The following is a 25,495-nucleotide window of genomic DNA, read 5'->3' on the forward strand; positions in this document are numbered from 1 at the left end:
CATTTGTCTCACTGGCACATAAAGGCATTAATGACTTACAGTCACATGTGAGCTCTGAGAAACATAAGAGAGCAGTGCAAGAAGAGGGTTCATCAATGAAGATGACACATTATTTTGTTAAACCAGGAAGTGAAGCTGAAGATGTTAGTGCTGCAGAAGCTGCTTATGCATTTCACACTGTCAAACATCACGGTAGTTTCTCATCCATGGATTGTTCATCTGTTTTGCTGAAAAAAAAAAACTTTTCCTGATTGAGGTGGCAAGAAAGTTTTCTAGTGCTTGAACAAAGACAGCAGCTATTATAAAAGCTGTGCTTGCACCTCATTCTGTTGATGTTGCCTTAAAAAGCCTAAAAGAAAATGAAGTAGTATACTGTGGAATTACTACAGATGGTAGAAATCACGATGCATTAAAGCTGTTTCCTGTAATTATTCAGTACTTTGACTGGAAAAATGGTGGTTTACAGTCAGAACTGATTGAGTTTAAGAACACCCCAAATGAGACTGCAGACACTATTGCCAAATATGTGAAAGAAACCCTAGATAAACATGGGCTTACTAAAAAGTGTGTGGCATTTACAGGTGACAACTGCAATACAATGTTTGGAGGATTCGAACGTAACGAAGAAGGGAATAATGTGTTTGCAAATCTGAAGATGTTGGAAAAGTCATTGATTGGAGTAGGTTGCCCAGCACATATTCTGAATAACTGTGTTCATCATGGAGCAGAAATAATGGATATTGATATTGAAAATATTATCAATAAGATTTATCAGCATTTTCATATCTACACAGTTCGCTCTGAAAAACTAAAGGAGTATTGTGAATTTGCTGAGGTTGAGTACAGGAAGCTTCTCTCTCATAGTAAGAGTCGTTGGCTGTCACTATTTCCTGGCATCACAAGGCTGATAGAGATGTTTCCTGCTCTTAAGTCCTTTCTTTCACAAGAGCAACCACCAACAGTAATAAAAAAATTCTTTGAAAATGAAATGAGTGAGATTTACCTCTGGCACATGCACTCTTTAATGGCTGTATTTCACACACACGTTCAAACAATTGAAAAGGAAAGTAACTCTGTTGTAGAAGTGCTGACAAATTTGGAGTCTGTGTGTAAAGTACTTGCACAAAGAAAAAACCAGCATTTCATGTCTTTAAAAGTTAAAGGACTAATTACTCAGAAGCGCACAGAAGGAAAAGAAGAAGAGTGTAACAGGTTCTGTGTTGAAGTAGTTAACCTGTACAACAGATGCTCAGAGTACTTAGCTAAGTGGATGAAACCACTGGAAGAGTTCTCTTGTTTCAAGTGGATGGTCTTGAGTGAAATGCCAAACTGGACTGATGTGGAACCTTGTGTTGTATACTTGATAGACAAGGGAATAGAGCTTGATGATGTAAAGTGCTTTGACCAAGTTTGTAACTTGAGGCAGTTTGTAGAAAGGAACAAGAATGATGAAGACTTCAGTAAATTACCAGCACATAAAAAATGGACCAGATACTTTGAAGCATCAAAGAATATTGAATGCCACTCAGAACTGCTCAGAATTGCACAATTCTTTTTTGCTGTAACATCCCACAATGCTAATGTGGAGCGAGTCTTTTCGCTGATGCAAAGTCAGCGGACGAAGGAAAGGAACAAGCTGAGTGTTGATACAATGAAAGGTATTCTGACTGTACAGTACAACTACTGAGAGACCTCTTGCGTTGACTTCCTCAACTTTTTAAAGTCCAACAAGGAACTACTTAAAAATATAAGATCTACAGAAAAACATGCATCGGCACATCAAGCAACACACGCAGTGGTTGAAGAAGAGTTAGAAGACACCAACTAAGCTAAGTGGAAAAACGGAATTCAAGATTATCAGCCATATGCAAAGGTAAATAAGTTGAGTTTCTTTTAATTAATTTACATGTTTTCCAGTATCATATCAGGACCATAATCAGGTGTTAGTGAAGGTGTCCGGAATTTTGATAGTTCATATATGGCAACCCTAGTGTACCCCAACATAGCCCATGAGTGGGTAAAACTATTTCTGGGCATCTGTCTGGCTGCAAATTCTTTTCCCTTACTGGTTCTTGAAATATGAATATGAACCAAGTTTTCATTATTTATTTATCTTATAGAAAATATTTTCATTATACTTTCAGAATTTAAGTAAGAATTTAAAAACTTAAATATGATTCCAGGTGATTGCAGTGGCTCCAAGTCTTGGGAAAACCATGTGTGGAGCACAAGCAGTCTGTCCACACTGAAAATTTTGAGCTCAAGCATACCAGCAGCACAACACATCTGCTGAACACTGCAGCTCCAATTCCTGCAAATAAACGAACTTCAGGCACATACCACAGAGCATTTCTGTGACTACACAACTGTGTTATAACTGGTAATGTTTAATTTAGTTGTGGTAAATGTGGTTAAATGACATTCATGATGAAATAGTTTTTAAACAACAGATCCTAAATATTGATTAATAACATTCACAACCTTATTGAAGCCTATATACTGTATGTACTATATTACATTATATGATGAGCTTTCATTTCAGTATATACATATTTGCTAGCAGATACCATTCAGCAATCTCATAATTCCCACTATTATCTAACCCATTTTCTAAGAACATAAGAAAATAAGGGAATGTGCAAGAAGCCGTCAGGGCTACACATAGCAGTCCCTGTATGAAACATATCTACCTATTTCTACCTATCATCCCCATCCATAAATCTGTCTAATCTTCTTTTCAAGCTCTCTGCTGACTCTGCACAAACAACCTAATTACAGAGCCTACTCCCGTCATCTACCGTTCTGTTTGAGAACCACTTCCTTCCTCTCTTTTAATCTAACTTGATCAAGCTTGAATTAAAAACAGAGGTGGGAAGAAATCATGTGGTTATTTTTTCTCAAAAAAATACATAAATAAATAAAAATAAATAATAATATGAATATAAATATGAATATCAATATAAATATGAATAAATAAAATATAATAAACCAACTTCTGCCTCCACTACTAACAAATCCTATCTTCTTTCACCATTTGTCCATACACAATCATACATTTCTTTATATACTAATATTTCACAATATTTATAACTTAATTTTGTGCAATCCTTGCTTTCCAGTTACCAAAATGCTTCTTTTTACAGACTGAATTGTGGTAAAGTGGCTTACAGCAGGAAAGGAAACACAACCGGAACATCTGAGTCAAGCATGTTAACCGATGTGATGAGCAATGTGAACAAGTATTTCAAGATGTTTTTGGCAAGGAAAAGATGTGGTGGGAATAATGACTGTATATAAGGTTTATAATTACTGTTAATCACTTACTTGAAGAGGACGGTTGTTGTGGGTATGGGAAAAGTGTAAGATGGCAGAGGTGAGATAGAAAGAGAAAAGTTGTTAACCTATTCTGTTACTAACAGAGGTAATAGCATTACTCAAGAAAATAAATGCATATACTAGTATGCTAATAATGACACAAAGTTATGCTAATATATTCCATATTTCCATATTTACAGGGACACCATCCACACCACCCAAGACAGTCCAGCAATCTGGAAGGAGGAACAGCACAATACCACAGCAATTGATGCAAAGAGCAGCAGATTTCCTGCCTCCCAGGATGTTGTAATTTTTCACTGGACATCAATGATATGCTTTGATTAGTGTGACAGTGGAGGACGAGGAGGAAGAGGAGGAGGCAGCTTGCTGTAGCAGTATATTATCACAGTCCTAAAAGGATTACAGTAAGCACTGCATTTCTCGTTGAGAAACATTTTGTTAGCAGGAGCAACAAACTCTGGCAGTCCTGTAAAGGAAGTTACTTTAAGGCAATATATCTCATGTAATGAGTATCATCAAAGATTTGTTTAATTTTTACCAGGTTTCTGATTCCATTATTGGAGGCAAGGATACTAGTGAACATGACAAAAGTTTGAAACTTGCAAACCATGCATTTTTGTTTGTGATTAAAGAACTGAGAAATGGAAATTTTTTAGGTTATTCCTTTTATCTGGGAAAGACTGATATTATGCAGAGTGTGAGAATGATGACATGTTCATTAGGCTTAAGACATTGATACTTAAGTAACTGCACTTTTTTTTTCTTCCTCTGACCAAGAGGGAATACAATGTTCTTCTCTTGGAACCTTGACATGTTTGCCGTCAATGGTAAATGGATCCATTTCTCGGATGATTCACCGAAGCTTTTGAAGAGACTCGGTAACACTATTGTGAAGGAGAAAAGTAAGGTACATACAGGGTAATGTAATTAAATGATGAACGTTTAATTTTCAATGATCATCAGCTTAAAAATAAAAATATGAGACTTGCTCCTAACTGGTAAATTCAACATGTGTACGATTTTCAAGTAATGAACAGAATAGACACACATTCCATGGTAGGCTTACTGCCACAAGAAGCTGTCCTTATTGCAGTATAGGCATGTATATCAGGTGCATAGATCCTTTTCATTATTGAAATAGTTTAGTTACTCTTCATTTTGATGATGTTTATTGCTAAATCCTGTAAAATTTGCAAGGAATGCAAGAACACCATGGAAACTGTGCCATTCACACACTGTAACAAGACAGCACTTCAGGTGCTGTGGCACAACTGGTCTTTGTTCAGTTCCCATACCTTAGTTATTAATTAGATGAACCATACTTCCTTGACAAGACCACACTTCCTTGACAAGATTAAGACTTGGATTACCCACTGACTTCAGTTCCTAACTCTAAATTTGAAGATACAGTGATGGCATCAGACTACTTCTACCTCATAATCTTTTCCATGTAACTGATTGTGCCTGAAGAAGATTTTTGAGCCTCATGAATGTCAAATGACAAGGATATTTTGTCAGATACCAGCCATCAGTTAGACAGCAGCAGTGAGGCAGATTAGATTTATGATTTTACGTGGCCTTTTCACTTCCCAATGAGGAAAAAAAGTGTATTTTCTTTACCAGTCATAAGTTTGTGTTGCCTTTGCATGTGTTTCAACAACTAACCAAAAGCTTTAGTTTAATGAAACTTTGAGTATTTTATGTCCTTAAATAGGAAATGGGAAGAAATAAACATGAAAAGTTGAATAGTAAATTTGCATACAGTACACAGATATGCCCACAAAATTTCTTTCTAGTTGTTTTTGTTTTTTTCACTGTATTCTTGCAAAAATTCTGCTCTTGTCCTACTGTCTCACTGCATGTCCCATGTCCAAGCTCAGGATGCTGTATTTTATCCTGCATATAATGTTTCATCAGGTTTGTGCTCTTTTGTACAGCATATGCAAAAATTATTTAAATTCTGCATGTTTACTTTGTGGTGACATAAATGCTTCTCTTCTCTGAAAGTTTCTTTGGCTAGCTACATGTTATTAACAATATATCTTTAGCTGCCATATGCCCACTGTATATCCTTACTTTAGTGTTGTTGTTGTTGTTGTTGTTGTTGTTGTTGTTGTTGTTGTTGTTGTTGTTGTTGCTGCTGTTGTTGTTGTTTTGATGTTGTTGTTGTTGTTGTTGTTGTATGCAGTTCTGAGTTGCCATGTCATTTGTTCTGATATGGAAGTCTTTGTGTTCTCTGTTAGGTGGTGTAGCCTTGCTATGTTGACTCTGTTACCTCCTGATGTACATTCAAAAAGTCGATATGGGTAGATATTAAGGAAGGATCACAGTCAGCAGTACTGGGAGTAGTGTACAGTCCACCAAACAGTACAAAGGAAATTAACACCTCACTGTGGCAGGAAATAAATAGAGCAGGAAGGTACAGTCTGGTATGTGTGATAGGAGATTTTAATTTTAGGAATATCAACTGGAGCCTGATGGTGGGTAACAAGGAATCAGAGGAATTTCTTAAGGTAACTCAGAATAATTTTTTAAAACAGGTAGTCGTTGAACCCACAAGGGGGAACAATATTATACTAACAGGAAGAAAGCAGTCATGCAGATAGAGGTTGGAAGGCAGCTAGGTAACAGTGACCATTAGGAAATTAGGTACAAATTAAAATGGGAAGAAACTTTTAGAAGCAAAAACACTATTAAAATACCTGACTTTAGGAGAGGAGTTGACTGGCAACAGATGCAGAGTGAGGTCAGGTCTGGGTCAGAGTTGAGAGAGATAAGGCAGGATGAGAGAGGTGAGGTGAGGTATGAGGGTGCAGGACAAGAGGAGGGAAGATGTGTCCAGAAGGGGCTGAGGAGAGAGAGAGAGAGAGAGAGGGTGAGATAGATGTGAGTATGTTGGAGGGTCAGGTCATACTGAAGTGGGAGAAGTGAGGTCGAGGTGAGTAGATGAGGGAGTAGAGAGGATGGAAGGGGCCAAAATGAGGGAATTAGGTGAAGTAAATGTAAATGAGTTGTATAAATATTTTGTAGACAAACTGCATATAGGACAGTTAGCAAACATCCCGTATAAAGCAATAAGATCACAAAAAAAATTACCCTAAATGGATGACTACTAGGTTAAAACATTATACAGGATGGAAGAGAAGTATATATAAGAGATTAAGGGAAGGTGAAGAGGTTTCAGGACCACAATGTAATGAATTAGTTATAAGTCAGGAGGTTACCAAGGGCAATTATGAATCAAAGGTAGCCAGCCAGGTGAAGACGGACCCCAGGGGATTTTATCAGGTATACAGGACGAAGAATAAAGATACTATAGGTCCACTAGAGGCAGCACATGGGGTGCTGGTTAGTTCTGGGGAGAAGATATTAAAATTCTGAATGAGTATTTTTTGACTGTCTTCACCCAGGAAAACCTGCAGGATATGCCAAATTGTGAACAGATGTTTAAAGCAGATGAGAATGAGAAGCTGATAGATATTTTCATAACTAAGGAGATAGTGGAACAGGAGATAGATAAGCTAAAAAGTTCAAGACACCAGGACCAGATGAAATATGTGCCAGAGTACTTAAGGAATGCAGATGTTATTAGTGAGCCATTAGTCTCTGGCTTTAGGAAATCACTTGAGTCAGGTGAGGTACCAGTAATGTGGAGGCAGGCTAATGTAGTACCCATCTTTAAGAAAGGAGTTAAAACTTTACCATCTAATTATAGACCTGTCAGTTTAACTTCAGTTGTGGGTAAAATATTGGAGTCAATAATAGCAAGGAACATAAAGGAGTATTTAGACAAACATAACTTGATAAATCAGTCACAGCACAGCTTCATGAAGGAGAAGTCTTGCCCGACGAACTTGTTAAGTTTTTACAGTAAAGTGTACAAGGCAGTAGATAATGGTGATAGTTACGACAGCTTATATCTGAACTTTAGTAAAGCTTTTGACAAGGTACCCCACCAGAGGCTCCTAAGAAAGGTTAGGGCACACAGGATAGATAGGAAGGTGTTAGGCTGGATAAGGTCATGGCTAAGCAACAGGTGACAAAGAGTTGTAATAAATGGCTCTAAATCCAAGTGAGGTCATGTAATTAGTGGGATGCCACAGGGATCAGTATTAGGGCCACTGTTGTTTTTAATATATATCAGTGACTTGGATAGTGGAATTAGTAGTGATCTTAGTAAATTTGCAGGCAAAGATTGGTAGATTAATTATGTCAGAATCAGATGCCATCTACTTGCAGGCAGATTTAGATAGGATGAATGAATGGATGGACAGATGGCAAATGCAGTTTATCAACAAATACAAAGTACTTAGCATAGGTAGAGGAAACCCACACAGTAGGTACACAATAAACAACGAAACTCTGGTAGGTTCAGGGTACGAAAAATATTTAGGAGTTATAGTTAGCTCTGAATTCCGTCTAGGAAAGCAATGCAGAGGCCAGAAACAGGGAAAATAGAATATTTGGATTAATTTTTAGGAGTGTTAAAAGTAGAAAGCCTGATGTTATTAAATTAAAGTTATATTTGGCGCTGGTCAGACCTCATCTAGACTACACTGTGCAGTTCTGGTCCCCACATTACAGGAAAGATATAGGTCTATTAGAATCAGTACAGAGGAGAATGACTAAAAGGATACAGGGGATGAAGAGTATTCCTTACGATGCAAGATTAAAGTTGTTAAATTTACATTCTTTTAGAGAGACGTGGGTTAAGAGGGGACCTGATAGAAGTCTTTAAGTGGTATAAGGGTTATAACAAGGGGGATGTAAGGAAAATTCTTAGGATCAGCAACCAGGATAGAACAAGAAATAATGGGTTCAAGCTTCAAAAATTTTGGTTTAAGAAAGAGATAGGAAGAAATTGGTTCCCAAATAGAGTGGTAAATGAGTGGAAAAGACTCAGTAATCATGTTGTTAGTGCTAAGACATTAGGGAGCTTTAAGAGAAGATTAGACAGGTTTATGGATGAGGATGATAGGTGGAAATAGGTACATTTCATACAGGGACTGCCACGTGTAAGCCTGATCACTTCTTGCAGCTTCCCTTATTTCTTATGTTCTTAATATTGCAATGTCTCTTGGTGTTGCTGTATATTATATATGTATGCTATAGGATAGTGATGACTTTTGTGTGATCTCTTAATGCAACTAACCATGTGTTCTGTCTTGTAAGGCATTAGTGTTTGATAAACACCTTGATGTTGCCAAATGTCTGTGCAGGTGTGGGGAAAAAAAAATGCCTCTTATGAATGCTGCTGTCTTTCATAGTAACACCTTGGTTTTATTTTCTGCCCTGTGTTACACATCTAGTGTGTCTTGTACTGTTTTTCATGCTTTATACGCAGCACATACTTGCTAAAATTTCAGAATACCTGCTGTTATGCTACTAATATAAATAAAACATTAATAGTATATCCTCAAGTTATTTGTTATTCACCTATTACAACTACTAAAAATAAAAAAAAAAAAACAATTATTTTTGAGAGCATTCACATGTGGCCTACAGTACCTGGCAGCTGTCAATCAATATCTTGATCTGAAAGGTTCTGGATAAAAGAATTTAATACATTCTGTTCATCATTATAAATTATGCTTAAAGTTGGGGCTTGAATTTTCGATGTTTGGACGTAAATAACACGAAGTTAACTACTTAGGGAAGAAATACGTAATAAAAAAGAGAATAAGATGTGTTACAAAAATAAAAGCTGCAACACAAGAAACTCTCAGCAGCTTCATCTCGTCACGCAGTATTCTGTACGTGAGTCGCACTGAGCCACGATCATTCCAATTTGAAAATCTTGTTCTTTGCACCAAACGGAATATATGCACTACATTTACTCGTACTCTAATGAAACTCTAACACACACACACACACACACACACACACACACACGTGCCCACAACCCAGCCGACAGGGAGGGCGCATCAGGAAGGCATGGGTGGTGGGGGTGCCTGGCCATAAATACGTGTTTTATCCTCCATGAACTGTGTGGAGCCCCAGCTCATCATCACTATTATCTGTGACTGCACCCTCACTGTGGCCATTCATTCAAACGCAGTCCATCAGGTAAGTGAGAGCAAATAAGCTTCCAGAGAGAGAGAGAGAGAGAGAGAGCTAACCGGGCAATCCTAGTTCCCTAATTTTCAGTCATGGTAGTAGTATCGCCATGAAAGCTTCACTGATCATCACAAGTCACATTCCACGTTTCCATCATGCATATCAACCCTCGGAAACTACGATATGGGATATGAAACTTTGTGGCCTGGTCATACAGTACTCAAGACCGCGAGAGGCTGCCGCCATGACAGCCTGACCCTCCCGCCGCATCCCATGATTCCACAGCACAGCACACTGCACACGTCACTGCCTCGTCCTCACCCTGGCCAGGAGTGCACTCACCTCTCTGCAGCACGGCTCGGCGATTTCCTGCTCCAGCCGCCTCACGGAAAGGCGTAGCTGCGAAAGATTGATGGACGCACACATCCACGCTACACCGCTCACCACTATCACATTGAACACTGTTGCTTCTTGCTTGATGATCTAGAGGGCGCGAGTTTTGAATGGAGGATCGTGCGGGATTTCAATTCATCCTCTTTTATTTGGCTGACCCAAAATCCTGTCCAGATTGACCATGCCGACCTATATTCCTTCATAAACGCTCTTTTATTTAAAGTTTAAATTATATTTGAAAGACAAGAGCAGATGTAGACTTTTTTTTTTTACCTCAATTAAATTCTGTCTTTATGATTTGCTTAGCCTTAGATGTTAATGTGTTAGGTATTGTATACACAGGATTGGTACTTTGATAACATTTTGATAGATATGTTGGGGATAAAACTGTGCATATATGCTTGACGACCCATTGAAATGGATCAATGAAAAAAATAATAAATAAATATATATATATATATATATATATATATATATATATATATATATATATATATATATATATATATATATATATATATATATATATATATATATATATATATATATATATATATATATATATATATATATATATATATATATATATATATATATATATATATATATATATATATATATATATATATATATATATATATATATATATATATATATATATATATATATTTGAATTAAAAATCTCCGCTTGGTGCTGCTGATTCTTGTATAAAGAAACGAAAGGTTGCCCAAGGATTTTTTTTGATACAAGCCATGTAAAAATTCCCTCTCTCAAGATGTTGAAGATAAAGTGTAGAGCTATATGAAATGTTACTTGTTGTAATTATAAAGAAAATCTGTATTATTGTTTTGAAACCCGAAAACTAACTAGATAACTACCTAAAATTTTCAAGAACAGCCTGAGTAAAGAGAAAAGTTAAAAACTTTTAGAGGTGTATTAAAAAAAACAGGTGTGTAGTTGGGGAGAAGGAACTAGTTTTGACGATTTGCGGTGTATATAAAGCGCACCAGTGCCGAGTAGCCTAAAGAAAAAAAAAAAAAAAGTATAAGGTATGTGTATGAGTGCAACTGTGTAAGAGTTTATGTGTGTGTATGTGTATGTTTGTATGTGAGTATGCTGTACTCATATATATATATATATATATATATATATATATATATATATATATATATATATATATATATATATATATATATATATATATATATATATATATATATATATATACATATATATATTGTGTGTGTGTGTGTGTGTGTAAAACCCTGTAAGGAGTCGCGCTCACTTCATTCGGCCTCCATAAATCTAAGCGACCTGAATTAATAGCCACTGCCTTCTGCACTAGTGTAAGCATCATGTCTGTACTATATATTGCAAACAAGTTTATCAAGTCTGTACTTCCTTTCTTACTTTTCTTTAATGCTGTCCAAACTCTTGCTTGACGCTTCTCCCTTCCCCCAATTATCTCTATCACAACAACAACAACAACAACAACAACAACAACAACAACAGTAACAACAACAACAACAACAACAACAACAACAACAACAACAACAACAACAACAACAACAACAACAACAACAACAACAACTACAACAACAACAACAACAACAACAACAGTAACAACAACAACAACCACAACGACAACAACAACAACAACAACAGCAACAACAAGTAGTCCTCAGAGCGAAGGCCGACAGAGATCTTTGTTGACAGCTTTCCATTATTTTTTTGTTAATTATAAACTTTGTTTATATGCAAAATAATATTTTTCTTGGTGTGAATTAATTACTTAGTTAACTCAGAGGACTGACAGACATCGGAAATGTAATTTCCTTGCCATTATCAATTCTGGGTTAAAGGGAAAAGAAATAACCATAGGAATATAGGTTGAGATAGGGAATTAAATGTATCTCTCTCTCTCTCTCTCTCTCTCTCTCTCTCTCTCTCTCTCTCTCTCTCTCTCTCTCTCTCTCTCTCTCTCTCTCTCTCTCTCTCTCTATTTTCAAGGGAATGTAATAAGAAGCATGCTACCTCGACAACATGGAATAAAGCCACAGCTGGCCTGGACCCGATGGCTGGTGGCAGCTACTTTAACACTAACAAGATCTAAATAAACAAATAAAAACAAAAGACTTATGCAAATAACATACAAATAAAGAAAAACACATTCATCTCTAACAGACTAACAAGACACACCGCAACCCTCATCAGTACTGGTGCATACAGTCCACTACAGGAAAAAAACAGCTTAGACAGTGCCACTCTTAAAAAGAAACAAAACATGTCATTTGCGATCAGGTCTTGTCTGACTAACTGTCAAGGGAGACTAGCATTGCTTCTTATTTATTTTATTTTATTTTTTTTTTTTCAAGTTTTGTTGTTAACTTCTGATCTGGCTTTTAGCAGGATTTTTTTTTTTTTTTTTAAAGACTTCTATGTGGAGTATCGTTGATTTCTATTCGTCAACTTGGCTTCATTGATGATTTCATGAGGCAGACACCCCGCTGCCCCACACACCTAACACTTCTGGTAATAAGCGTCCTATAATCTTTCCCACTGTCGTTTTTTTTTTTCTTTTCTTTACGTTCCTCCTCCTTCTTCTCCTCCTCTTCCTCCTTGTCTTCCTCCTCCCTGGGGCGATGACCTCCTCGAAGCCTCCCAGTACTCTCTGTTTCAAACATCTCTTCACCTCTTCCATTTTATTTTTTTTCACTTGGTTTTTCTTTTGTTCCTCGTCCTCCTCCTCCATCTCCACCAGCTCCTCCTCCAACATCTCGCTTTTCTCCTTGTCCATAAAATGCAACAGGAACCTCAGCCGCGCTCTCTCTCTCTCTCTCTCTCTCTCTCTCTCTCTCTCTCTCTCTCTCTCTCTCTCTCTCTCTCTCTCTCTCTCTCTCTCTCTCTCTCTCTCTCTTTTCACTTACAACAACACATCTCTTCGTCTGCCACCACCATCACCACCAACACCGCCACCAGTCCTTCAAACAAACTTCCCTCTCGCGGCACGGTTTGCTTTCAGTGTTTTATTCCCCGGAGCGAAGAAGGTGAAGAGGCGGGATGCTGTTGCTGCTGCTGCTGCTGTTGCTGCTGCTGCGAGTGACAGGAGGACGCGGTTGAAGGAGGGAACTACTAGGGAAAAGGAGCTGTATTAAGATTTGCCGAGCCGGTCCCGTGAAAGGTGAGGGTGAAAGGAGGCACCTGAGTGTCGATAATGCATGTCTGGGAAGCCGTTTTGTCAGACTTCTTTCGTACCATCTCACAACATTTCAAGCATCTTTTCCTCTATATACTTTTCCTCTTCTTTCCCATCGTCCTCACTCCTCACTAACTCTTTTTCCTCTTCTTTTTCCTTCTCTTCTTTCCACCTTTCCTCACTTTAGCACCTACTCTTTCCCCTCCCTCTCCTTCTTTTCCTCTGCTCTGCCCACTACGGCTTCAAAATGACTTAAAAGAGAGGCGAGGTGAGGGAGTAAGGCGGCAGTGCAGAAGGCGCTGTTGGCGGCGGTACTGGTGGTGGTGGTGGTGGTGACGTGGAAGGAAGGTGGAGAGAGTGGTGACGAGACGCTTCACAATGCAACACTCTCTCGAAGGGTGTGTGTCTTGGGTACGTTTCTGGGCGTGTGGTCCGCCAAGGAAGTGTGTAATTCATGCTGAGGCCAAGTCACCAGAGGTTTCCAAGCGTCCTGGCGCTGTCTCGAGTCCTCAGTGTCTCAATATTACGACTGTGGCTCACGATTTTCCGAGTCTGGCGCTGTCTTAAGTGACGAGTAGTGTTGCCAATCAGGAGTGTTTATCTTGAGCATGTCAGGTGAATGTGAGTCAAAATTTGCGTGGGAAAGACCCCTTCACGCCTCCCCAAGATGCACAAGATCGGACTTCAGAATCTTATTTCCTGCTTACATTTATCCCCTCAAAAGTCACAGGACGAGACTCACACACCTGTCACGTGCACAGTAAACTCGACAGGTGTGTGTGTGTGTGTGTGTGTGTGTGTGTGTGTGTGTGTGTGTGTGTGTGTGTGTTTAGAGGGGAGTACACGAGGGGAAGACCGATTGATGGTCGTGAATGACAGATGCAAAGGAAAGGAAAAGAATGAGGGAGTAAAAAGACAAAAGACAAAAAAAAAAAAAAAAAAATATATATATATATATATATATATATATATATATATATATATATATATATATATATATATATATATATATATATATATATATATATATATATATATATAAGGAGGGAATAAAAACAGAATATGAATGAGGATGGCTACAAGGGAAAAGGAGAGCATGAGGAGGCTGGTAACTGGTGGACAGGAAATGATGTATACAAATAAGATGAATATGCATTAGAGAAACAAAGAAGTGAGAGATGTATATGTATGTTATATAGAAGTGGATGAAAAGGAGAAAGTTGAGTGAATTAGAATATGTTAAACAGAATGGAGAGGGAGGAATGAGATATCAGAGGCGACATGAGAAAATAAAAACAGGAATGATGAAGGAATTAGTAGTTTACACATGGGAAAGGATAAGATAATGGCAAGTTAATTACAATTAGAGTATATAATGAAAAGATGGAGCCTGTGCAAAAGCCAAGTCGAGAAGGGGAAGGGTTTAAGAACAAAATTATATTTCGAGTTTTTCGCTGCAGCATGAATTAAATTAATAAAGAAATAAAGAAGCTCAAAGAATATGGCATGAGAAACTCGACAAGAAAAAAAGATGCTAGAATAAATCCAAGAAAAGCTACATAGAATAAATACCGTGAATTCACGACGAAATGCTTGACGCAACGAGCACGGCCAGAATATAAATTGGAGAAATGTACCGGCACTTTTACATTTACGAAAAGAAATATTACCAACAGAGAGAGAGAGATGGATAATAGACATTAAAAAAGCACATGCATTCTGTTTATAGAGAAAAATGATAAAAAAATAAACATTTGAAAATCCGAGAAAAATCAAGTGTATACAGTACAAGTATTGCATATAACAAAAGAAAACGCAATCACAGACTAAGTCATCTGTTCTCACAAGGACTCCTCTCAATCAACGAGTCCTCTCTGTTCCTGTGCACGCCGCGGGAAGACACTCTGCAAATGGAATAAAGCACAGAGGCGAGGAGTAAAAGGGAATACAACACAGGGAAATAAAAGCAAGCGAGTGGAATACGTAAATGAAGTAGAATGATTTACGAGAAAGAATTATGAAGCGGAACAAAGCAATAGGATCACACGACGTAAAGGAATAAACTAGAGTACAATAAATCAGACTAGAATGGAATGATGAAAAAGAATCATGCAGTATAAAACACGATGATAAAGTACAAACAGTAAAGCAAAAATATTTTGTCATATTTCTGGCTTAAGCAAGGCAGATCAAGGCAGAGTAAATGTCACAGTGATACGTCACTGATGTGTGTGAATGGGCCTTTAACGTGTATTCTAACAATCACAAACCGAGAAAATCACTTCCTGGTTCCATCGTGTCAAGCACCCTTCCTCGTGTTAGTTCCATCTCTCTCATCACGTTAGTCCTTCTCCTCCTCCTCCTCCTCCTCCTCCTCCTCCTCCTCCTCCTCCTCCTCCTCCTCCTTCCCTCTTTACGTGATTACTTCTCGCTTCTCCTCAATCCCACTTTTTTTCCTCTCCTGCTCGAATCATTACGTTAAGAAAGCACACGAAAAAGTATAGCACCAAAGAACGAAAAGAAAAAAAAAGATATAATCAGTGTTACTACCCCTCTAACCACCACCAAAACCATTACCATTACCATTACCACTACCACTGATATTTCTTCTACCACAACAACCATCAAAACGGCCACCACAACCATCCGCACCACGTAGTATGTACGTATATACCAAGAGCACCATCACCACCACCGACACCATCACAGTCATTACAAGAATCAACACCACGTAGTAGTAGCAGTGGTATATACCATCACCACCGCTACCACAAGTACACTATCACACACCAACTATCGCAGCAAAAGCAAACATTAAGTCCTCACCTTACTCCGGCCCCTCAACACACACACACACACACACACACACACACACACACACACACACACACACACACACAACTAGCCACAATTCACTCTCTCCCCTCAGCAAAAGGCGGGCTTTGGAGCACGGGCAAGCAGACAAGCAAGCAGAGGCAGTGGATGTAGTATGACCACAAAACACCAGGGGGGCACCAGATGGCTGTTCCTCGTTTCTCTCGCAGGATGATTTGTTGTCCCTGTAAACACTCCCTTGCTTGCTCTCCGCGCTGCGTGTAAACAGAGACTCGCACTGACAAGCCAACATTTTACTTATAGCCAGACTAGATTTCGGGGATGGAAGGAGGGGCAGGAGAGGATTCCAGCTCGTACCGCGCAGAGGAGAAAGGAAATGAAAAGCGACGCCGCGGGAAGAACACGACAGATAATGAAAAAGAAATTTGATTGAGGGAAAAATGCAAGGAAATTAAAGGGAAAAGAGGGTTGAGGTAAAAATTAATGTTGGAGGAATAGGAGAGATGATTGAAAAGAAAGGGAAATGTGGAAATAGATAGGAGAGGTAAATGTTGTAATTGGAAGAGGTAGAAATTGAGGAAAGAGGAAAATATAAAGAAGTGAGAAGGAAAGAAGAGGGAAAAGATGAAAAGGAAACAAAAGACTAAATGAAAAGAATGTGACAGCAGCGGAAAAAAAGTAAAAAAGCAAAGATGAGGATAAAAAAAAACACTGATGATAGACAAAGGAAAGAAGGGGAAAAAATTTAAAGGAGGAAAGCATAGGAGGAAGAAAAAAAACGGGGATAGGAAAGAGCAAAGAGAAATAAAGGGAAAGTAGGAAAAAGAAAAAGTAAACATGACATACCATACATTTTCCTGCTCGCTTTCAAAACTCATTCCTTGTCACTCACACACTCAAAAAAATCTGAACTCCTTTAAGGCCCATCATCTGTAGAAACTTCTTGTCTCAGTCTATGCGAAGGAAGAGGAATGTAATTTAGAGTGGGAATTGGCGGGCAAGGAGGAGGAGGGGGTGGCATAGGAGGGCATGGTAAGTCGTGCCATGTTTCCTTATATGTGTACCTCTCACCCTTTCTGTTCCGCCTCACCTTCGTCACCGGCATCTTGTTTGTTCGTCCTCGTCCTTCCTTGTTTTCGCCGTGTCAGTTTCTTTTTCCCCGTCCTTCTCTTCATCTGCGCGTGCTCGTTTGCTTGCTCATCTCCGCTGCTGCATCATCATCATCACCACCACCACCACCACCACCACCACCACTATTGCTGTTGGTACCATCATCATCACTGTCATTACTATTACAATTACCATCACTATTATTATGCTGGCAGGTGGAGGTGTCGTTATAGTCATTAATATTCCATGCAGTATCACTGAAATAATCAGGAATATCATTACTCACATTACACATCTCTCTATCAGTATCATTACCGATGGAAAAAATTACAACAGCAAAAATACTATTCCTACTGTTGTTGATGCTGTGTAATGATGATACTAGTGGTAATATTAGTGCTCTTAGGTGGTGTAGGACTGCTTTGTTGCTGCTAGCGATGTGTGGAAGGGAGTGGAGGACGCTGGAAAGGAGACGGAAGATGACGAGGAGTAGATGAAGGAAGAATAAGGAGATGAAATAGAAGAATAGCAAGATGAAGAAGAAGAAGAAAAAAAAGAAGGAAGAAGAAGAAGAAGAAAAAGAAGAAAAAAAATAATATTTAAACAACAACAACAACAACAACAACAACAACAACAACAACAACAACAGGTAACCTAGCCTTATCAAGACAATACAGAACATACTGTAATCCCATAAAGGAACACATGCACACAGTAATAAGGCCAGTCGACTTGATCAAGGTAGCTCCTGACCATGAACTTCCTATCTGCTTCTGTATTCCCTCTTGCCTATAACTTCACGTCTTGCTAGAGGGAGGCTTCAAGACAATTCTCCAGGAAATTTGTGACCTGGTTTCGGACTCTCCTCTTCATGGACTGGCATCTTTATTTGAATTTTTTTTCTAATTTTGTGATGCCCTTAAATAAGGAAATACAAACAACAGTGTATACATACATACATACATACAAACATTCATTTATGCATTCATACATACATACGTACATTACATTATTATTATTATTATTATTATTATTATTATTATTATTATTATTATTATTATTATTATTATTATTATTATTATTATTATTATTATTATTATTATTATTATTATTATTATTATTATTATTATTATTATTATTAATTATACTACTACAGCTACTACTACTACTACTACTACTACTACTACTACTACTACTACTACTACTACTACTACTACTACTAGTACTACTACTACTACTGCAACTACTACCACTACTGCTACTATTACTACTACTACTACTACTACTACTACTACTATTACTGCTACTACAACAGGTACTACTACTACTACCACTACTACTACTACTACTACTACTACTACTACTACTACTACTACTACTACTATTAATAATACTATTAATTATTATTATTAATAATAGTAGTAGTTTTTTTTTTTTTTTGTTTCTCCATATAAAGTGTTATTTAAACATTTTACCGCTTTGGTATCTACGTAGAACAGAAACACTTGTAATACACGTTTCTTGTAATATCATTTAGTTTTCCATATAGGTGAATTTGCCTGCATTTTGGCGTTTTTGTATGTAAGAAACTCATAAACACTGAATATGCACGTTTAATTCTGTTTAATTCTGTTTCTGTTTCCCCATTGTGTTTTGCGTGCGTTTTTGCGTTATGGTACGTTTTTGGTAATTTTGTTTTGCATTCCAATATAGATTGCTTTCCATTCATCTTAGTGTTTTGTCCATAGACCGCTAAGAAACACTGAAAAAAATAATGTCAATTCTTTTCTCTATAAAAAAGTGTTTTTCATACATTTTGCTGTTTTGGTACCTAACAATGTGAAAAACACACTTAACACATTTTTGGGAAAGTTTTCACTTTCTTCATATAGAAAGCTGTTCACTTGTTTTAGCGTTTGATAACCTACTCATAATACACGCGTTTGTTAATTACGTTTTGTTTCACCATATAGTGTACTTGGAATGCATTTTGCCGTTTTTTAGCTAACAAGCTCAAAAACACTGAAAATATATATTGTTGGTAAGATTATTCTCTTTTTAGTTAAAAAAACGACGTATAGAGTCGTATTGTTACTTTTTATCTTTTGATACCCAAGAACCTTAAAACACCCATGATATACATTTCTCGTAAAATCTTTTCTTTTACCCATATAAGGTACTATACGTACTTTTTTTTTGTATTTCTGCCTGACAATCTCAAAAACACTCAAAAGAATTGTTTTAGGTAATGTTATTTTGTTTCTGCATAAAAGGTGTTTTTTTTTCATGTAATTTAGAGTGTTGGTAGGTAAGTAGCTCAAAAACACTGAAAAACACTTTTTTTTTTTCAATTTCATTTTCACATATAGTGGATTTTCATGCATTTTAGCGTATTGGTACCTAATTAGAAAAACACTCAAAATACATGTATTTTCTAATGCTGTTCTGTTCCTCGATATAATGTGCTATTAATGTGTTTTAGGATTTTGGTACTTAAGAGGCTTAAAAAACGCTTATATTACACATCTCTCGTAATGTCCTTTTGTTTCCCCAGATATGGTCCATAGCATCGTACCAAAATCAAAAACACTAAAAATAATTTTTTTTATTGATAACATTATTCTGTTTCTATAAGAAAAGGGTCTTTTTAAATACGTTTTAAATACTCAAAAGACACTTTTTTTGTAAAGTTGTTTCCTCATTTCGTCGGCTTTGCAACCATTTGTGCGTATCTAATAATGGGGAAAAAACACTCAAAATACGCGTTGCTATTCATGTGTTTTACCATATTTCGTAACTAAGAAGCTCAAAAGCTCTCATAAATCACGTTTCTTATTCTCGTTTCCCCATATAGAGTGGTTTTCATGCGTTTTGTAGTTTTTTACATGACAAGCTCAAAGATATTAAAAATATGCGTTCTTAAACCTACAATGTTTCTCTATAAAAAAAAATATAAAAAAATGCATGCTTTTCTGCATTTTGGTACATTTTGGTTAGAAAATTGTTCTGTTAGAATATTGTTTTCCCATACAGGGTATTTTCTGTTTTTTTTTTTTTTTTTTATCGCTTAAATGCCTAGCACGCTTATAAAAACTCAAAATACACGTTTATGGAAATTTCGTTTCCTTTCTTTATATTGGTTACTTTGCACGCATTTTATTGTTTTACTACCTAAGATAAAAAACGGTTCTGCTAATGTTATTCTGTTTCTCTATGTAGAGTACAATTGATGCGTTTCATCGTTTTGATACCTAAGAAGCTCAAAAACACATATAATACATGTTTCAACTAATGACTTTTCGTTTCCCCATAGTTGGTAATTTCCATTTATTTTGTCTTTTTTTTCTACATAACAAGCTCAAAACACTCAAACCCTTGTTTTTGGTTATATTATTTTGTTTTTCCATTAAGAATGTTTTGCAAGCGTTTTTCCGTTTTATTTTCTTTTTTACGCAAGTAGCTTAAAAGCACCAAAAAATAGCAACAATTTTGAAAATGTTTTGTTTTCTCATGCACGGGGCTTTTCTTGCTTTTTTGACTTCTGGTGCCAGCACGCTCATTAATGCTCAAAAGAGAAGATTATTGGAAACCTCGTTTCCTTACCCCATAGAGGGTGGTTTTCATGGATTTTATCGTTTTGTTACCTAACAATGTGAAATACGCTCAAAATACAAGTTTTTGGTAATGTTGTTCTGATTCTCCATAAAGAGTTTTCGAGTTTTCGTGGTTAAGAAGCCTAAATACTCAAAATGCTTTATTTTTCTGATATTATTGTGTTTCTCCATAAATGGTGTTCTGCATGCGTCGTTTTCTATGTATTTTCGGATTTTGGTGACTAAAACAGTTTTTCTGGTAATGTCGTTTCGTTTCCCCATGTAATTTGCTTTATATGTATATATGTATGTATGTATGTATGTATGTATGTATGTTTTGGTAACTAACACTGTTAAAGAAAATACTCAAAAACATTTTAGGTAATGTTCAGTTTCTACGTATGGAGTGGTATTCAAGCGTTTTAGCATTTTTTTTTTTACCTAAGATCAAAAACTTATAATACATGTTTCCAGTTATATATATATATATATATATATATATATATATATATATATATATATATATATATATATATATATATATATATATATATATATATATATATATATATATATATATATATATATATATATATATATATATATATATATATATATATATATATATATATATATATATATATATATATTTTACCATATAAGGTACTTTGCATGCATTTTCAGGTTTCTGTACCTAACAAGCTTAAAAAAAAGTCAAAATACACAATTTTGGTAATGTTTTTCTGTTTCTCCTCAAAGGATGTTTTGCATGTTTTTTTTTTTACAGTTTTGGCACGTAAAAAGTTCAAAAATCATTGAAAAGACTCTTTTTTATGATGTATTTTTGTATTCCAAAATAGAGTGCTTTCCAAGCATTAAAGCGTTTTAGTGCCTAACAGGCAAAAAAAAAAAAAAAAAATGAAAACACATGTTTCTGGTATTGTCGTTTCGTTTCTTTATTTGGATGCATTTTGGTACCTAACAATATGAACATATTCAAAATAGATGTTTTTGGTAATGTGTGCTCCTCCATATTGAGTGCTATTGACGCATTTTAGAGTTTTGGTACTTAAGAAGCTCTAGGCAGGAGGCCGGTGGGACGACCTAGGAAGCGATGGATGCAGGGAGTTGAAGAAGCTGCTGAACGAAGAGGAAGAAATCTACAAGAAATAACCAGAGATGAGGATTTCATGGATAGAGACCTTTGGAGAAGATTCGTAGAGGCCGGACACTGACAGGCATTGCCTACCTTGCGTCTGGTGAGAAAGGTGAGAAAGAAGCTCAAAAACACTAACAATACTCGTTTTTTCCTGATGTACTTTCGTCTTCCCATATAGGGTGCTTTGCAAGAATTTTGCCTTTCTAGTACTTAACAATGTGAAAAAAAAACACTAAAAAAAACGTTCATGGCAATGTTGTTCTATTTTTCCATAAAAAAGAAAATAGTAATAATAATAATATTTATGTGTTTTACCGTTTTCGTACCTAAAAAGTTCAGAAATACTTGTACTAGATAATATTTGTAACACTTGTTCGTAAGAACCTCAAAATCATTGAAAAGATTTTGTAATGCTTTTTGTAATGCATTTTTGTATCCCATCCATTATTTTCCATGCATTTAAGCGTTTTGGTGGTTAAGAGGCTCAAAAAACACTCAAAAGACATGTTTCTTTTAATATCGTTTTGTTTTCCGTATAGGAAAACACAAATTTTGGCATTTTTGTATTAAAGAAACTCAAAGACAGTGAATGGGCACGTTTTTGGTTGTGTCATTCTGTTTCGTCTTGAAGTGTGTTTTGTAGTCGTTTTAGCGTTATGCTACGTAAGAAGCTAAATAATAACACTCAAAAGGCAAATTTTTGGTAATGTTATTTTATATTCCAAAATAGTGTGCTTTCCATGAATTTTAGAGTTCTTGTGCATAAAACGCTGAAAAAAAAAAAACTGAAAAAGTACTGTTGAGTTAATATCGATTTGTTTTTCTAAAAAAAAAAAAAAAAAGAAGCTTTGTTTACATTTTTGCGTTTTGATACCTAACAGTGTGAAAAACATTCAAAACACACTTTTTTTTCCTTTTTGTGTAGCTGCTTCGTTTCTTCATGTAGAGTGCTCTTCACACGTTTTAGTGTTTAATTGCATAAGGTCAATAATTACGTTAAATTACGTTTTTTTTTTTTACATCATATGGGGTATTATGCATGTATTTTGTCGCTTTCGTACCTAATAAGCTCAAGAACATTCTGAATAAACATTTTTGATAATGTTTTTTTTTTTTTTTTATAAAGCGATTTTTTCGTGCGTTTTAGCATTTTGATACGTAAGAAGCTCCTCACCAAGGAAAAGAAACTTTTTTGGAAATATTGTTTTGTATTCCAATATAAGGTGTTTTCTATGGAAAAATTGAAAAAAGACATTTCTGGTAATGTCGTTTTGCTTCCACATATACAGTGATCTGCCTTGATTTTGGCGTCTTTTCTACTTAACAGTGTAAAAAAAAAAAAAAAGTCAAAATACACTTTTTTATTGGTAATGGTGTTCTGTTTCTCCATATGGAAATTCACGCATTTTTTACTCTTTACTGATTCACGCATTTTTTACTCTTGGTACCTAAGAATCTCAAAAAGAGTCATAATATCGTTTATTTCATCATATAGGGTAATTTCCATGCATTTTCATGTTTCTCTTCCTAATAAGCTCAAAAATACTGAAAACACAGATTTTTGCTGATGTTTTGCTAATTCCTGTTTCCTCATAAACTCTTTTGCATCCGCTTTAGTGTTTTGATACGTAAAAAGCTCAAAAACACTCAAAAGACAGTTTTTGTTTATGTTGTTTTATATTTTAATGTATGTTACTTTACATGCTTTTAAGCGATTTCGTGCCTAACACACTGAATGACATTCAAAAGACACGTTTTTGGTGATGTTATTTCGTTTCACCTATACAGTGCTTTCCATTGATTTTTTTACATTTTAGTATCTAACAATCTGAAAAAAAACTCAAAATAAATGTTTTTGATGATGTTATTCTGTTTCTCCATATAAAGTGCTATTCACGCGTTTTTTAGTTTTGGTACCTAAAAAGATACAAAGCACTCATAATACACGTTTTTCGTAATGTCTTTTTTGTTTTCTCTTATTGGGTACTTTGCATGCATTTCCTGTTTTGGTACCCCGCCCCCCCAAAAAAAAGTAGTTTCTGGAAATTTTTTCCTGTTTCTCCCTATTAAATAGAGATCACTTAATCACGTGTTTTAGCGTTTTGTTACCAAAGAATCTAAGAAACACTTAAAATACATCTTTCTTATAATATCGATTTATTTCCTATATAGGGTTGTTTGCATGCATTTTTGCGTTTTTGTACATAAGAAGCTCAAAAACACTAAAAGACACATTTCTGGTAATGCCGCTTTGTTTCATTTTATGGAATGCCTCGCATGGTTTATAACGTTGTGGTAATTAACAAGTAAAAAAAAAAACACCTTTTTTGTAATGTTTTTCTTTTCAATATAGAGTGATATTCATGCGTTTTAGTGTTTTGGTACCTAAAAAAAAAAAAAAAAAAAAAAAATAGTCATTATGCTCGTACTCTCATAATGTCTTTTCGTTTCCCCATATAGAGTGGTTTGCATACATTTTGGTGTTTTATTACGTAACGAGCTCAAACTCATCTACAACACACGTTTTTAGGAACATTTTTTCTGCTTCTTCAAATCACTCACTTGTTTTGTATGCATTTTGGCGTTTTGTTACTTCATGAAGTGAAAAAAGAAAAAAAAAACACCCAAACCCCCGTTTTTGGTAATATTCTGTTTCTCCGTATATATATATATATATATATATATATATATATATATATATATATATATATATATATATATATATATATATATATATATATATATATATATATATATATATATATATATATATATATATATATATATATATATATATATATATATATATATATATATATATATATATATTTTTTTTTTTCTAAGGCGTTTTAGTGTTTTGGTACGATGAAACTCAGAAACACTCTTTATACACGTTTCTCGTAATATCATTTCGTTTCTTGATATAATATAAGGTACTTTTCATGTATTTTGGCGTTTTCTATTTAAGAAATAAGAAAAAAAAAAACACTCACAATCCATGATTTCGGTAATGTTATTCCGTTTGCCCATAAAGGATGTTTTGCATGCATTTGACCATTTTGGTTGGGGAAAAAAAATGTAAAAAACATATAAGATACGTTTTTGTTAATCTTGAATTGCATTCCCATTTAGGATGCTTTTTATGCTTTGTAACACTCAAAACACACGTTTCTGTTTTTTATTTCCCAATATAGAGTGCTTTCCTTGCATTTTGGCGTTTTGATTACTGACAATGTGAAATACTCTCAAAAATACACGATTTATGTATTGATCTGTTTCTCCATATAAAATACTATACTCGAGTTTTAGCATTTTGTTACTTAAGAATCTAAAAAGAAACACTCATAGTACACGTTTCTGATAATATCATTTTGTTTCATCATATATGGTGCTTTTCATGCATTTTGACGTTTCTTTTTCTAAAAAGATAAAAATACTAAAAATGTATTTTTTTGGAAATGTTATTCTGTTTCTCCATTAGAATGTTTTTCATGTGTTTCAGTATTTTGGTACGTAAGAAGTTCCTAAACACTTCAAAGAAATTTTTTTGGTATTGTTGTGTTAAAAAAGCATGGAAACCACTCTATATGTTAATATAGAGTGGTTTCCATGCTTTTTAATGTTTTGGTGCCTAACTCGCTCAAAAATACTCAAACGACACGTTTCTGGTCATGTTATTTTGTCAAAACTTAATACACGTGTCTCGTAATGTCTTCTCGTTTTCCCTTATTAGGTGCTTTGTATATATTTTGGCGTTTTGGTACCTAACAAAGTAAAATACACTCAAAACAAACGTTTTCGGTAATTTTCTG

The 25,495-nt window shown here is 35.5% G+C and overlaps 1 protein-coding gene across 4 annotated transcripts in view; it reads right to left on the minus strand.

Annotated features, from left to right (window-relative positions):
* LOC135102167 (uncharacterized) overlaps window positions 1-10,175 on the minus strand; it is a 167,079-nt gene extending 156,904 nt beyond the window's left edge. For 2 of the 4 annotated variants that reach the window (XM_064006962.1, XM_064006961.1), the window contains exon 1: window positions 9,739-9,924. In XM_064006962.1, coding sequence (XP_063863032.1) covers window positions 9,739-9,822 — 84 coding nt within the window. In that variant the 5' untranslated portion in view covers window positions 9,823-9,924. Of the gene's footprint in view, window positions 1-9,738 lie in introns of all 4 variants that reach the window. The other 2 variants (XM_064006963.1, XM_064006960.1) reach the window with 2 other exon arrangements.
* Window positions 10,176-25,495: the final 15,320 nt, after the last annotated feature.

The sequence above is a fragment of the Scylla paramamosain genome, chromosome 7, assembly GCF_035594125.1.
Source record: "Scylla paramamosain isolate STU-SP2022 chromosome 7, ASM3559412v1, whole genome shotgun sequence".
Taxonomy (NCBI): Eukaryota; Metazoa; Arthropoda; class Malacostraca; order Decapoda; family Portunidae; genus Scylla; species Scylla paramamosain.